The 16,506-nt window shown below is 38.3% G+C and overlaps 1 protein-coding gene across 17 annotated transcripts in view; it reads left to right on the top strand.

The window, feature by feature from the left end:
• DGKI (diacylglycerol kinase iota) overlaps positions 1-16,506 on the top strand; it is a 448,494-nt gene that overhangs the window by 282,841 nt on the left and 149,147 nt on the right. For 10 of the 17 annotated variants that reach the window (XM_035254659.3, XM_035254662.3, XM_035254660.3 and 7 more), the window contains 2 exons: positions 2,373-2,572; positions 9,517-9,579. In XM_035254659.3, the coding sequence (XP_035110550.1) occupies positions 2,373-2,572; positions 9,517-9,579 (263 nt within the window). The remainder of the gene's footprint in view (positions 1-2,372; positions 2,573-9,516; positions 9,580-16,506) is intronic. The other 7 variants (XM_035254663.3, XM_078343691.1, XM_078343690.1 and 4 more) reach the window with 1 other exon arrangement.

The raw sequence follows: 16,506 nt of genomic DNA on the forward strand, positions 1-16,506 counted from the left end.
AAAGTGCATTTTTCTTTATAGTTATGAATTAGGAAAGCAAGAGGTTATTCAGTAAGCAAAAAGTACATGGAGAAATTCTCAGGGTTGAAGTTTTATACTTACCATATATCTTTGTTTTAAGAAGAAAAGGAATATTAAATGTTTGTTTATTTTGATAATATACATAAGAACTAAAGTAAAAATATCAGTTTCAATTTTATGACCCATAAATAGCTATTTATATTTGATATATTTCTTTCCAATTGCTTTACTTTTACATTTTAAAAAACACATGAAACTATATTTTAAGGAAAACCCATACTACAAATGGCTACCTAGTTTTTTATTGTATACATGTATCCTAATTTATGCATATTTATTCTTTTATGCAAAGTTTCCTTTATGAAGCTTTTAGGTTTCTGATATTTTGTATTGCAGACAGTCCTGTAATTAACCTAATTGTTTGTAAACCTCTCTTCACATTTCAAATTATTTTCTTATGGCAAATCCTAAGGAGATTACTGATTCAATGACATAAGCATTTTAAAGCCTCTTAATAAAAATTATAGAATTGCTTTTTAGAAATTCATACTCTTTACTTGCCTAAGAGTGGTATGGAGAGTTTCTGGATGAGAAGGGATTTACTAGACAGAGTTCCTGAGTCCCCATGACTGTGGCGGAGGGGGGGTGCTGGAGCCCCTTGAGGTGCCAGGGTCACCAAAGGCCAGCCGGCTGCATTCCAGGTGGCATGCAACTGCCCTGCCCTTGTGCTCTGAGAAGTGATTTAAATGCCCAGCAGGTGTTGAAAATGGGTTAATGGATAGAGACATAAATGATGTTTAAATATTATGCTTGATAAAACAGTCAGGGAAAAGAATAAACTTCCATACCTGGAAGGAAATTAAGGAATTATATATGTTTTATTCAGATAACATTCTGGAACAGATAATTATGTCCTTACAAACAACAACATTTGAGAGTAAGGAACAGTTTATTTTTATTTTTACCTCTGTCTTTTTAAAAAAGAAATTAACTGTTTTTTGTATATTTTAATGGCCTATTTATCTTTTATTGTTGAAGTAGAAGAGATTTATTCTGGATACAAGTCTTCCAACAGATTTATTTATTAAAAATATATTCTTTTTGTTTATACTTTCCATTTTTTGTGTTTTTAGTGTTTGCTTTGAGCATAAGTTTTAAACATCCAACATTATGAAAAGGGCTTAATTTGTGTTAGAGCTTTCTGTAACACAAAGAAATCTGTGCTTCCAAAGAAATCTTTGATTACTTCCAGAAAGATTGGGAGGCCATTCTCCTATAATTTCTTCTTGAAGATTTATAATTTTAGCTTTTATGTGTAAATATGTGATTCATTTCAAATTAATTTTTGTGTATTGTGTAAGATATATATTCATTCATAGAAGACGCAGTTATCCAGTTTTTTTTTCCAGCACTATTTGTTGAATAAACTTTCATTTTCTGTAAAATTGCCTGGGTGCTTTTGCTTGGTACCTGGATTCTATCCTGTTTCATTGATTTGTTTATCTTTATTGCCAATATCACACTGTCTTAATTAATTGTACAGTAAGTCTTCAGTCTGGCAATATGAATCGCTTTGTTGTTCTAACAATGTTTTAATTATTCTAGGTCTTTTGGCATTTATATATAAGTTTTAGAATCTGTTATTATCCATAAAAATTAGAATTTTAATTGGAATTGAATTTAAATTGTAGATAATTTTGGGAGAAATTAGAATACTAACAATATCAATGTTCCAATCCATGAACATGAACATGGTATATTTCTCCATTTATTTAGATGTTTAATTTCCATCAGCAATGTTTTGTAGCTTTAGTGCAATTTTCAGGTTAGTGCACAACTTTTGTTAAATTTATTTCTAGGTAGTTAATATTTTTATGCTAAACGGTAATTTAAATTTTACATTTATTGCTAGTATGTAGAAATAACTATATGTGTGGCCACACACACACACACACACACACACACACACACATATATTTGTTTATTGGCTCTGTCTTGTAACTTTGTTAAATTCACTTATTAGATCTAGCATAAGCTGGAGTGGAGTCGTGAGATCTCAGTTCACCACAATCTCCATCTCCCAGGTTCAAGCGATTCTCCTGCCTCAGTCTCCCGAGTAGCTGGGACTACAGGCACCTGCTACCACACCCAGCTAACTTTTTTGTATATTTAGTAGAGATGAGTTTTCACCATGTTGGCCAGGCTGCTCTCAATTCCTGATCTCAGGTGATCCGCCCGCCTTGGCCTCCCAAAGTGCTAGGATTATAGGCATGAGCCACCTCACCTGACCTCCAACTTTCTTAAGTAATAAGAACTAACTCCTTGCTCTCCTTTGACTCTTGTTTTTATAGGCAGCCCTGCAAGTTGGGGGCCACGGAGAGAGGCTACACCAGTGTCGAGAAGTCATGCTTTTAACTTACAAATCCATCCCCATGCAAGTGGATGGGGAGCCCTGCAGGTTGGCCCCAGCTATGATTCGGATCTCTCTGAGGAATCAGGCCAACATGGTACAGAAGAGCAAGAGGAGAACATCCATGCCTTTACTCAATGAGTGAGTCTGCTCATGGCCTACCTTGCTTAACATGAAGACCTTGGAGAGGAGAGCGCAGAGCATGTGCATGGTCTGGGAACCTCACTGTGCTGGGAAGAGGAGAAACGTCCAGGAGACTCAGCAGTTCCTTGGTTTCTCTCATGGGAACATATAGGTTTTTTTTTTTTTCTCCTTGTTTATTGTACAGTTCCACATCCTTCTTTTAGGAGTTATTACTGTTTGTGAGACAGATGATTCCTCTTCACTGACCACTTGAGAATGTATTTACTTGGACTAGCAGAAAATCATTGAGAGGGATCCTAGGGTGGTAAAATGTGTTCAGGTAAATGTGTTTTTGTTTGTTTTGTTTTAGGGAAGCACATAGTTAGCCTGTTCTTGACCCAGGTCGCTGGAAGACTGTTGGTTTCTCCCGTAGCGGGTGGTTGGCAGAGCTGCTGAGTGGTTTGCCTCTATCCCCATTGCATCTCTTTCTGGCTGCCAGTGAATTGTTCCCTTCCTGATGTTCCCATTTTGGGGTCCTCCCTACTCTGGTGCTTCAATTCAGTTTTGGCTCTCTGGGTAGCATCCTATTGTCCAGACTTAGCCTGACCCACTATTTCTACCTCTACACACATGGTATCCCTCCTGAAGTTTTCCTTTCTCGGGCATGTTAATAAACTGACTTGAGGTAAGGTAATATTGACTAGATATTAAGAATACATATTCATTTTATAGTGTGTCTCACTCCAACTAGTGAATAAGTGTCTGTTTGGGGTTGGAGAAGGGGCTGGAGAATGAAGGGAATTTTTGGCATCTTTGAGTATTTCCTATATATCATGCTGTATGCCTAAGGCCATTTCAGGGCTTAGCCTTTTGTCGTTCTCTGTCACAGTGAGGGACTCTCAAAGGTGCTCCTCCTGTTTGTGGCCTGTAATGCATGGTTACCTATTTGCACTGAGTGGCTGGCTTCCTTGTGGTGCCTGAAAAGCAAGGGCATGCTTTGCCATACATTTATTGAGTCAATATAACAGTATGCAGAGGTCCCTAGAACAGCCAGCAACACAGGTGCCCTCACTCACTACCAACAGTTACTTCTATCTCTCTCTGGTGACACATGTTGAGGAACAGCATTAGATAATGCTCTCAGAGTGTTCCAGCTTTTGGCATCTGGGACTCAGTTTGGAGCTGGGGTGAAAGATTCTTTCTGTCTGTTTCCCTCCCTTCCTCCCTCTTTTCCTCACTCTTTTCCTCCCTCTCTTCTTCCTCCTGCCCCCCTCCTCCTCCCCTCCTTCCTTCCTTCCTCCCTTCCCCCCTTCTCCCCTTTCCTCCTTCCTCCCTCCCTTTCTCCCTTCCTCCCTTTCTTCCTCCCTTCCTTCCCAGACTGGGCTTCCCCAGAATTTTTCCTAGATCATTTTCAAGATCTAGGAAAGCGATCTTTTAGTTATGTCTTTGTTTTCATTTTGAATTTAGTAAAACTCCTTGCTCATTCCTCATGCTGCCTGCCCTCCCTGCCTTTACCTTCTCTTAGGTTAAATACACAATTGCTGAGTTTATATATTAAAAAACACTGGATGTCAGTAGTTGTATATGGGTCATCAAATTCCCCCTAGAAATGTTAGAGTTAAGCCATGGACCATTGATTTGCTAGAAATCTATGAAATTCTAAGGGAAAAACCATCTCTGAAACTGTGCTATAGCCTATCTTGTTGGGTCACTTGTAGATAGTTTGTTAAGAAGATATGCAGAAGCTAAAAGTTTTGACTGTATATATAGGCAGAGAGCCCACAGTCTTAGTTAGGCCTGCTGCTTCTGTATTTAATAATCTTATTATACATGAAATGATTTTCAGGTATTTAAACAGCTTTTACCTTTGTGTTGAGAATTGGTATTTGCTCAGTAACCATATTGTTAAGAATTCATTTGGCTTTCTTCACCTATAGAAGCACATAAAAAGAATTGTTTTCTATTTATATTCATGGTACACATGTTATATGATGGCACTTCTTGTAGCACTTAATTGTGCAGATATTCAAGAAATAGCCTCAACATAAAAACGCTGTTACTGGCCGGGTGTGGTGGCTCACACCTGTCGTCCCAGCACTTTGGGAGGCCAAGATGGGCAGATCACTTGAGATTAGGAGTTTAGAATCAGCCTGGTAAACATGGCAAAACCCCTTCTCTACTATAAATATGAAAAATTAGCCAGGTGTAGTGGCATGCGCCTATAATCCCGGCTACTCAGGAGGCTGAGGCATGAGAATCTCTTGGACCCACAAGGCAGAGGTTACAGGGAGCCAAGATCTCACCACTGCCCTCCAGCCTGGGCAACAGAGTGAGACAAACAACAACAACAACAACAAGAACAAAGGACCCGAAAATTGTTACTTACTCTCTACCAGGGGACAGTGGTGCCTGCATCCAAGTCACCCCATGCCCTCTGAAAGACTTATGAGAAATGGGGATAATAGTATAATTTTTATTTTATTAATAAATATAAGACTTAAAAATAACAAAACTATTACTACTTGTGAAAAATCATCATTCAACACTATATTTTCAGAAAATCAATACAGGTAGCACATTTTCAAAAGAAGGCAAAAAACCCAGTCACCATGTAATACTTGCTCACTAAACCTTAATTGCTCTCATCCTGATCTTATTTACCTTCTATGATTAAATATTTCTTTCTATTTTACCAGAAAACCTTGTTTTGCAATCTCTATCTTCCACTAGATTTCCAAGTGGAGTTTCAAGCTCAAGGTCAGCGTTTCCTTTAAGACTTTTCTGTAAGTTTCTTCAACTTTCTGAGTCTTCAAGGCTTTCTCTGTTTTGGCCATCAATCGTGTGAAGGGCGCTGTTTTATCCAATGAAGAACGAGAAACTTGAAAGACATTTCATTTATTTCCTGCCTTCCTTTTTTTTTGCCTGTCTTCTCTTTTCTTTACTCAAGGAGAACTAGTTGAAAGTATCTTTAGAATTTTTAGTTAAAAAAATCTTTGTGTGTGTGTATGTGTGTGTGTGTCTGTGTCTGTGTATGTTTGCGCATGTCTGTGTGTATGTTTGTGTGTGTGTGTGTGTGTGTGTGTTCCCAATAAGAAGGTGGCCGTTTAATTCATCTTTAAAAATTAGGCTCCTTTCACACGGTATGTTAACTGAATATTCGAGACTTCAGTGCTGTGGCTGCCCTAACAGCTTATTCCTTTCCACTTAGATGCCAGTGCTCCTGGTGCTTCTGCCCTTTCTCTCTGAGATCTGTGTCTTCAGCCCAGTCTTTTCTTCTGAAAACTGGAGACTCATATTCAAAGATGTTAGTTGAGATTTTTACTTCAGTGTTTCACAGTAACCACAAACTGCATGCTAGAAACTGGGCTCATTAACTTCATTTCCTTTGCTTTTCCACCCCACCATCCAGTGAGCCCATTCCGTTCACAGGTGTACACATGAAACTACCATCCACTCATTCGTCCTGTTGCTGGCCTCTGGGGTTCTCTCAGTCACCTCTACTTCTACACATCTGTATTAGTCCATTTTTGCATTGCTGTGAAGAAATACCTGAGGCTGGGTAATTTATTTATTTATATTTATTTGTTTATCGAGACAGAATCTTGCACTTTGCCCAGGCTGGAGTGCCATGGTATCATCTCGGCTCTCTGCAAACTCTGCCTCCTGGTTTCAAGTGGTTCTCCTGCCTCAGCTTCAAGAGTAGCTGAGATTACAGGTGTGTGCCACCATGGCCAGCTAATTTTTGGTAGAGGCAGGGTTTCACCGTGTTGTCCTGGGTCTCAAAGTCCTGGGCTCAAGTGATCTGCCTGCCTCAGCCTTCCAAAATGCTGGGATTACAGGTGTGTCTGTAAATTCCAGCCTTCCAAAATGCTGGGATTACAGTCACTGCCCAGCCAAGGCTCGGTAATTTATAAAGAAAAGAGTTTTATTTGGTTCACAGTTATATAAGCTGTACAACCATGGGACAAACATCTGCTTGGCTTCTGGTGAGGCTTCAGGAAGTTTACAGTCAATGGCAGAAGGTGAATGGAGAGCTGGCATATCACATGGTGAGAGAGAGAGCAAGGGCAGAGGGAAGGCACCATACTCATTTAAACAACTGGTTCTCACAGGAACTCAGAGTGGGAGTTCCCTCATTACCTCAAGAAGGGCACCAGGTGTTTATGAGGGATCTGCCCCTATGAGCCAAACACTTCTGACCAGGCCCCACATACAACATCGGGGATTACATTTCAACATGAGATTTGGATGGGACACACATCCAAACCACATCAACATCCATCAGGCTAGCTGCCACATTCTTTGAACTCCATTTTCTATTTACTTCCCAAGTCTTTAACTCCCATCCCTTCCATCCTCTCTACTGGTAAAGCAGCCAGAGTTCAAAGGTTGTATGAGTTACCTCTCGGCAGCATTACTAAATTATGCTTCTGACTGCTTTCTTGTTCCCACCCTTGCTGCCTTCACATAATCTTTCTTCTGATAGACCAGTTAGATTGATCAAAGAATCTCAAGCCTGTGTGCCTTAGCTTTGCAGACCTTTTTGATCACTGCCTTCTTCATTCTCATCGCTTTTTCTTCCAAAGAAGATTGCGGTTTCTGGAACAGTAGCCTGTCTCTTACATCACCCTGGTTTTGCTCTCAGGTCCTCCTCTTTCAGTGGCCTCTGCACCTCTTTATCTTCTGCTAACTCTTGCTCACAGCTTAGGGCCCTAATGAAATGCTACTTTTCCTAAGAAGCCTTTTCTGTATACTTCTTGCTCTCAGATGTACCTTTACATGCTTCAGTGGTGCTCTTGGCTATTTCCATTACACTACTTACTAAAAATAGTGTAATCATTTATTTACTCCTCCCTTCTCTGCTCTGTGGGGAGGCCCCAGGATTTTTCTCTTAGGATCCCCAGTGTTCGTCATAGCTCCTGAGACACAGGAGACACATGTGAATGTTGCATCAGCGACTCACACATGAATCCATTCTGTAATGCTATCTCCGCTATGTTCCTCAGAAATAGCTTTCTAACATAAATCTAAAATTTCATGAATATAAAAATAATATCCAATGTGTTTTGATCACATTGTCTTATAAGTGAAAGATATATATTTAATAATTTCCAGCTATGGTCCACACGGATAGAAGGAATTTCCATGAGAAATAGTTAACCAATAGGCCTTCATGATGCCACTAGATCTTCATTTATGCAAAAGGAAAAAATAATGTTTTCTAAAAAATATTTCTTGGTGTATAATCCCATTTGCTATTACTCTATACAAGCTAAAAAGGCAGGTCCCACTGTGTTCAGAAGTTCCTCATTTGTGTGGGAGCGTATGCCATTTTATCGTGGCATAGGAATCTACACAAAGTAGGAGCTCCAGCAAATACTTTCCCCTTAAAAAGTAATAAGGAGGCTGGGTGCAGTGGCTCGCGCCTGTAATCCCAGCACTTTGGGAGGCTGAGGTGGGTGGATCACGAGGTCAAGAGATCGAGACCATCCTGGTCAACATGGTTGAAACCCCATCTCTAGTAAAAATACAAAAAATTAGCTGGGCATGGTGGCGCGTGCCTGTAATCCCAGCTACACAGGAGGCTGAGGCAGGAGAATTGCCTGAACCCACGAGGCAGAGGTTGCAGTGAGCTGAGATCACACCATTGCACTCCAGCCTGGGTAACAAGAGCGAAACTCCACCTCAAAAAAAAAAAAGTAATAAGGAGATTTATCTATGTTCATATTCATATACCAGTAACATGATAGCTAATACACTGGATTATATTCTTTATTTGAAAGGTGCCATTGAAGGAGATCAGAAAGTTAAAATTGCTCTGGTGTTTAGAGAGGTCTTCAATGAACTATCAATAGATACATAATATTATCCTTAGTTCACTAGTAATTAGGCCTACATTGTTAAAGATGATCATTTTGTCCAATGGCCAGATTTCTAGTCAGCAAGCTCTGAGCTGAGCAATTGGAATCCATCATCCTAGGCTGCTAAGAAGTATTATTGGTTGGAAATGATAGTCCTTGGAAGATAACACAGATGGAGAGAGTCTTGGGCTGGAGTTAACTCATGGGTGACTTTGTGTGAGAAGTCATGTATCCTGCAGCACAGAGAGATCGGGGGAGCTAGGTCTATTGCAGTTATAATGAAACTTTTTAAATAAGAGAGTGGAGAGAATAATTACGTAAAATCAACAGAACATTTTGATTTAGTTTGAGTTTAGTTTCTTAAATTATACATTTGTCTTTTGTAATAGCTAGAAAAGACAAACTCTATTATAAAAGGGACTCCTTTATAAAAGAAGGGAGAAAAGGGAGTAATCTATGGTGTTATTTTTTTCTACCCAGAATGTGGGTGTAATGACAGCATTACGGTCATAAAATTAGACTTTCTTGGTATTACCTTTGGAATTTCTAAAAATCCTTTGTTGTTTAATTGAAGGAAACTGAAGTTTTTGTTGAGACACTCTCTTTAAGATGATTGTCTTTTGATGAGTATTCCTATAAAGCCTGGGGAATCCTGAAGCTGTGTGATGAAAGGGTTAAATTGACCTTGAATCTTTACAAAGATGAGTTTACCATGCCAGCCTACCACTCAATATGTAAGTGCGTGCCTTCTCTCCTTGGGTGTCCTAATGGGCCTGAGCAAGGGAGGCCATGGTCATCACCCCTGACTCCCCCAACCTTCCCTCCCGCATCAACCCCAGCCTGGCCCTGCTCCAGTCTGTGACTTGCCTAGAACCAGCGCCTTCCATGTGTCCTGTTGGCTTCGTTGCTATCACCGGCTTTTTATGGATTATTTCTGTGGCTGGCTTGGTTTTCCTTTTCCTTTCCTTCGCTGTTTGGTGATGCGCTCATTTAATTTCTGTTTAAATTTTGTGTGTCTCTCTTTCTCTCCCCTGGCTTGTTCCTTGTCTGTCCACGCTGTCGCTGACTCTGTCTTCGCTGCTCATTCCCTGCTGCCTCTAGTATTCATCAGGTGCAAACTGCGGACCTGCGGCGAGTGTCTGCTCCCCCTGGCTCCTTCACCATGTGAGTACAGTGCTGTTCTGTTTCTACATTTTCTCCCCAACCTCATCTCCTCAGGGTTGGACTACCTGTGCCCCTTGCCTTCACAGGTCTGTTCCTCAGGTAAGGAAGCCACCTTACCAGAATTGCTTCCTGTTGCCCTCTTTGATTTGAAATGGAGCTGTGAAGTTTGTTATGTTCTGTGTGCTTCCATCCTCTAAGTTAACAGTGCGATTTTTAGATGAGATTCTTTAGATAAGACACTTTAATTTTTAGATGAGTTACAACCATGGGCCCATGGTTGCCTGGGGTTGTATAGTATTCCATACTAAGCATTGGTTTTTACGGAAAGTGCATGATACCATTAGACCATGTCATTACTTATGGCTCAGAGATGAGCTCCAGGAATTGCCTGCAGCCCTCAATTTCTGGATGGAACCTAAAGATTATGCGTGAAGTTTTGAGTGTGTGTATGTGCATATTTCTGCTTTGGAAGATATAGTTACAACAGTTCAATGACCCCAAACTGTCATTGAGATAGCAAATGTGTTTTTATGTATATTTAGGAGTTTTTGCTTAATGTAGTCCAGGGTATTATTTTTTTATAGTGATAACGAAAATTATGTTTTTAGCATTTCAGCTCAGAATTATTTTGTGTTGTCGACTCTACTTTGTCCTTTGTTTTCTCCATATCACATATGCTTGTCTAGCATTTATTAGGTTTCAGGGACTGTTAGAAATGCTTTACATATTAATTAATTTACTCTCCCAACAACCCTTGGCCATATGTGGTATAATTATCTCCATTCTATGCATGAGGAATCTGATAGACAGAGAGGTTAAGTAACTTGCCCAAGGTCACACAGTTAATAAATCATGGAGTGGGATTCAAACTCAGGCAGTCTGGCTTCAGAGTTCATGTTCTTAACAATTTATAGTCTGCTGCCTTTCGTCTCTCAGGATCCTGTATATTTCTCAAGGCCCACTTAAATGATTACCTTTCTGAAGAATTCTTCTTTGATTCTTGCCGTCAGAGTTAATTGCACCCTCATTGGAGTTTATCATTCATGTATCTATTGCTTCTCAAGGTTTAATTTGGTGTTAATTACATTAACTCTGTGTTTGTGTATTTTACACACTAGGCTTAGGCTATTTGAGATCATTGGCAATACCTTTGTATAAATCTTGTGTTCCCAGCTCTCTTCACAGATTTTAACATGAAGTATTCTGAAGTCAAACCATGGTTGATTGGTTTTCTTGCTGGAATGAACGCGTAAAAGAATACATGTCTAAATAGAATTGTACAATAGCTAACATCTGGTGATATGTATGACAAAGCTATTCCTAAAGTTCAGTTATATAATCTTGCTTTCAACTCTCATCTTATGGATACTAATTTATTTATTCATTAAAATATGTATTTATTCAAAAACCTTTATTTTGCTCTGGTTCTGTGTCAGACACTATTTTATGCTGTGTGTCTGACACTACCTTCCTGGAGCTTACACCTGAGCAGTCAAAGAATCAATAAGAAAATGACATTCAATTACCAATTTGAACATTGTGGAATTCTGTATTCTATATAGGCCAGTTCAATAAGTTCAAGTAATCATTATTTTTAGTGGCTCCATTCATTGTGACCAAAAAATTGAGAATGTTAACAGAGAAATGCCTATAATAATCATCTTGTTTCTTTCATAGGTTAAGTTTTGGTTGTATTTACACTTTAGTCATATATCTTAAATTGGACTGTTTATCTCCTATTTCACAAATGTGTGTGCTACGTACAGTAAAGTAAACTGGCATACGTGTTTCTGTAGGGTGCAGCAGGCACTAAATTGTGATTACTTTAAAACTTGAATGTTAATTTGAAAATATTTCATATCTAAATATGATATATATTCAATATTACATGTCAGATTTTCTACCTATAGATAAAACAATTGTATGATAAACATTAAATCACGATATTATTTTAAAAATCAGATAATAAAACTTTATGAAATATAGCAAGGAATGTAGAGAAAAGTTCAAGTACATCATGTGCTTTTTGTGTATTTTACATTATGGTAGTGACGATAGCCTTGATTTATCTCACACTAGTGTCTGCTGATTTTAGCAATGTTGAAAACACCATGGTAACATTGCTTTGAACCTGTGAAAGTTAGAAGCCCCAGTATCATGAAGCGAAATAATCTATATATATTTTGGGGAGGGGGGTTGCTATCTGATCAGCCATTCTCTGCACAGAACAATTCTTGTTTTACAGATGATTTTTTCTTTGGGAGAACCCTCTCTTATGCTGCTCTTGAAGCAATTGTTGCTTCCTTGAAGCAGCTTGAAGTAATCTTTTTTTTCTCTCTAGCTTTCAGATGACTTTTTCTCTTGGGATGGAGTACATGGTGGTAACAATGAAATGCATGACTTATTAGGAATTGCAGCATACTACTAATGTTTATGTATATGCAAAATTTCTGGTTTATTCAAAGAAAAATGAAATTTTATGTTTTGATCATATATGACAACATATGAATTGATGAATTTTAATCAATGGTATTTAGTGGTCTCATCCAATAGGACAAAACAAAACAAATAGAATATTTCCCCACAAATCTTGTACAGGGTAACTTAATGAATTAATAAATTCTTTATAATTGAGTGGCTTCATAAGGAAGTAAAGTCCTCATTGGAAGTCACATGTATGGACTACATTTTGTAAATCACGAATAGTCAGGCTAGATGCTACAACTGCAACTCCTACTCAGCTAATGCCAAAAGTATGAAATTGCAGAATGTGTCTTTCTAGAACTCTCTTAGCCTTTAGGAGCTACCTCTCATTAGTTCTGGTGCCCTCCTGCTCTGCCCCATCAGAATGAGATCATGTGTTTCATTTACACCTAATTTATTCATTGCTTTCATCTTTCAACAAACATTATTGAGCATTTACTTCAGTTGCTAGATACTCTGTGGGATATTGGAGATGCAGAGATGAGGAAACTAAGGTTTCTGCCCTGGAGAAATGAACACACCAGGAACAGACCCAGTTGTGTTGCCTATGACACAATTATGGTGCAATGTGACAAGCAACCAAGTAAAGATTCTGATTGTCCATCCATATGAATGATTTTATATTGGATGTTTGTTATATTAGCTTTTATTTTCAATATTTAAAGTTAACATACTACAAAATTGACTTTTCTGGTGTACAGTTTCACAAAGTTTAAGACATATAAAGATTCATATAACCACCACCATAGTCAGGATGTAGATCAATCTGTCACCCCCAAAAAAACTTCCTCATGATGTATCGCATTGTGGTCACACCCTCCCATCTCCCAGCCTTTAGCAACCACTGATCATTAGAGTTTCGTATTTTCAGGAATGCCATGTAAATGGAAGTATACAATATGTAGCCCATTGTAGCTGGCTTCTTTGACTAAACAGGACATCTCTGAGATTTATCCAAGTTGTTGCATATATCAATTATTTGTTCCTTTTTATTGCTGAGCTGTTTTTCATTGTATGGATGTTTTAGCTTGTTTACCCACTCCCCCATTGAAAGATATCTGGGTTATTCTTCCAGTTTGGGGTGATTATGAGTAGAGTTCCTATAAACATTGATGAACAGGTTTTATGTAAACATAGGTTTCCTGTCTCTAGGTTAAACACCTAGGAATGGGATTGCTGGGTCACATGGTAAGTGTATGTTCACCTTCGTAAGAAACTGACGAGCTGTTATTCAGAGTGGTCACACCATTTTACATTTCTATATATGATCATTCCAGTTGCTCCATCTCCCTATCAGCACTTATGTTTAACATTTTTGAATATTAATTATTGTAATAGGAGTAGAGTGGTATCACATCCATAGTTTTAATTTGCATTTCCCAAATGGCTAATGTTGAACATCTTTTTATGTGTTTATTTGCCACCCAGTGTATACTCTTGCGGGAAGCATATGTCCAAGTCTTTTGATCATTTTTTTTTTTTTGAGATGGAGTTTCGCTCTTGTTATCCAGGCTGGAGTGCAATGGTGCGATCTCGGCTCACCGCAACCTCCGCCTCCTGGGTTCAGGCAATTATCTTGCCTCAGCCTCCTGAGTAGCTGGGACTACAGGCACACGCCACCATGACCACCTAATTTTTTATATTTTTAGTAGAGATGGGTTTCACCTTGTTGACCAGGATGGTCTCAATCTGTTGACCTCGTGATCCACCCAACTCGGCCTCCCAAAGTGCTGGGATTACAGGCTTGAGCTACCGCGCCCGGCCCTTGATCATTTTTTAATTGGGCTGTTTGTTTTCTTTCTGTAAGTTTTGAGAGTTCATGTATTCTGGATCCAAGACCTTTGTGTGCTTTGCCGGCATTGTCTCCTCGTATATATCCTGTCTTTTCATTCGCTTGATGCTCTCTTTTGTAGAGTAAAACCTTTTGACAGAATCCAGATGATCATTTTTTTTCTTTATAGAGCTGTGGTTTTAGTATTATGTTAAAGTACTCTTTGCCTAATTCTAGATTGTGAATATTTTCTCCTTTGCTTTCCCCAAAAGTTTTAAAGGTTTTCTATTTTACATTTAGTTCTGTGATCTGTCATAAGTTTTTTTCTATAAGATGTACTGTTTAGCTTGAGGGTTAATGTTTTCACACATGAATGTCCAGTGCTTTCAGCACCATTTGTGAAAAGATTATCCTTTTCTGTTGAATTGCTTTTACAACTCTATCAAAGATCAATGGGATGTACATACAGTTATCCCTTAGTAGCCATAGGGGATTCTTTTCAGAGTGCCTTTGTGGATACCAAAATTCTCAGATGCTCAAGTCCCTCATACGGTAGTTGCATATAACTTATGTATATATTCTCATGTATTTTAAATCATCTCTAGATTCCTTATAACATCCAATACAGAACAAATGCTATGTAAATAGTTGGTATACTGTATTATTTGGAGAATTATGGCAAAATAAATAGTCTGTACATGTTCAATATGGACAAAACCATCCTTTTTTAAAAAATATTTTCAATCTGTGGTTGGTTGAATCTGCAGATGCAGAACCCATAGAAATGGAGAGCTGATTGTACACACACACCTACACACACACACATGCACAGATCTAATCTAGACCCTATTCTGTGCCATTGACCTATGGTTTATGGCTTTGCCTGTGCCGTATTCTTTCTATTATTGTATCTTTATAATAACTCTTAAAATCTGGTTGTGTTATTCCTCCAGATTTATTCTTCATTGTCAACACTGTCGTAGCTATTTGAGTTCCTTTGTCTTCCCATATACATTTTTAGAATCAGCTTGCCTATGTCTCCCCAAATTCTGCTAGCACTTGGACGACTAGAATGATATTGAGTCTATAGAACAACTTGGGGAGTGTTGACATCTTTTCTGTGTTGAGACTCTCGATTCATAAATTCTTTATGTTTCTTCATTTATTTTATTTTGTCCATAGTTGCTTGGTAGTTTTCTGCATAAAGATTTTGTACATACATTGTTAGATTTTTTTCCTGAGTATTTAATGTTTCTAGAGTTATTGTAAATGGTATTTTTTGGTGTGTTTTTAAAATGTTTGTTTCTGTTGCTCATTGTTAGTATATAGAAATTCTATGGATTCTTTTTTCTTTTGAGACAGGGTCTCACTCTGTCACCCAGGCTGGAGTGCAGTGGTGCGACTTCAGCTCACTGCAACCTCTGCTTCCTGGATTCAAGCAATCTTCCCACCTCAGCCTCCCAAGTAGCTGGGGCTACAGGCATGTGCTACCGTGCATGGTTAATTTTTGAAGTACTATAGATTCATGTGTTGACTTTGTAGCCTACTGGTCTTACTAAATTCATTTTTAGTTCTAGGAGTTTGGTAGCATCCTCAGGATTTTCCACATAGTCCAGCATGTCTGTGAATAAAAATAGTTTTATTCCTTTCTTTCTAATCCATATGCCTTTTCTTGCTTTTGCATTGTTGTCCTGGCTAGGATTTAGAGTACAAGGTTGAATATGAGTGATGAGAGTTTCCTTCCTTGCTTTGCTTCTGATATTAGGGAGAAATCATTCTGCCTTTCACCATTAGATTGATTATTAGTTGTATAATTTTTGTTGAAGTGTTTTGTCAGCATATCTGGAGATTAGGGCATTATTGGTTCTTTACATGTTTGTTAGAATTTACCAGTGAAGCCATCTGGACCTCAAGATTTTTTCCTCTTTGTAAACTATAAATCCAATTCCTTTAGGAGTTGTACCACTACTCAGGTTATCTATTTCACCATGAATGAGTTTTTGTTGTCTTATAGTTGCACAAAGTGTTTGAGGAATTGGTCCATTCATCTACATTGTTGACTAATGTATGCAGAATTGTTGCTAGTGTTTCCTTCTCTCTTTCATGTCTGTGGTGCAAGTCCTCTTTTATTCCTGATAGTAGTATCCTGTATCTTTTTTTTTGTGTGTTGTCAATCTTGGTAGAAGTCTATCCATTTTATTGACTTCTTTGAATAATTGGCTTTTGTTTTACTAATTTTCTTTATTGTTTTTCAATTTGCAATTATATTGATTTCTGTCCTTTATTCCTTCCTTCTGCTTGCTTTGGGTTTATTTTGCTCTATTTTCCCCATTTTTAAAAAGTGGAATCTTTTATTTATTTGCTTCAGTGGGCAATTGACTCAAGTTCAGGCCACAAGTTTGATTAATCTTTATAGGGTTGTGGTTACAATGTTAGTTTTGTTTCCAAAGTCTTTGCATTGCTATTCTTATCTGTCTGGAATATGAACAACTGAGTTGCCAGTATGGGACCTGGGTGGAAGCCTACCCTGTAGTTCAGTTCCTAAAGTCTATGGTATGGTGTTTATGGCTAGATTCATGTATTTTCAGCCTGGATATAAACCCCTGAGAGTTCATAAGCAAGTTTATGGAGTTGTTTTCTGAGTCGCTTCCTCTCTGCTATCATCCCTGGTA

This window comes from Callithrix jacchus, chromosome 11 (genome assembly GCF_049354715.1).
Source record: "Callithrix jacchus isolate 240 chromosome 11, calJac240_pri, whole genome shotgun sequence".
Lineage (NCBI taxonomy): Eukaryota > Metazoa > Chordata > Mammalia > Primates > Cebidae > Callithrix > Callithrix jacchus.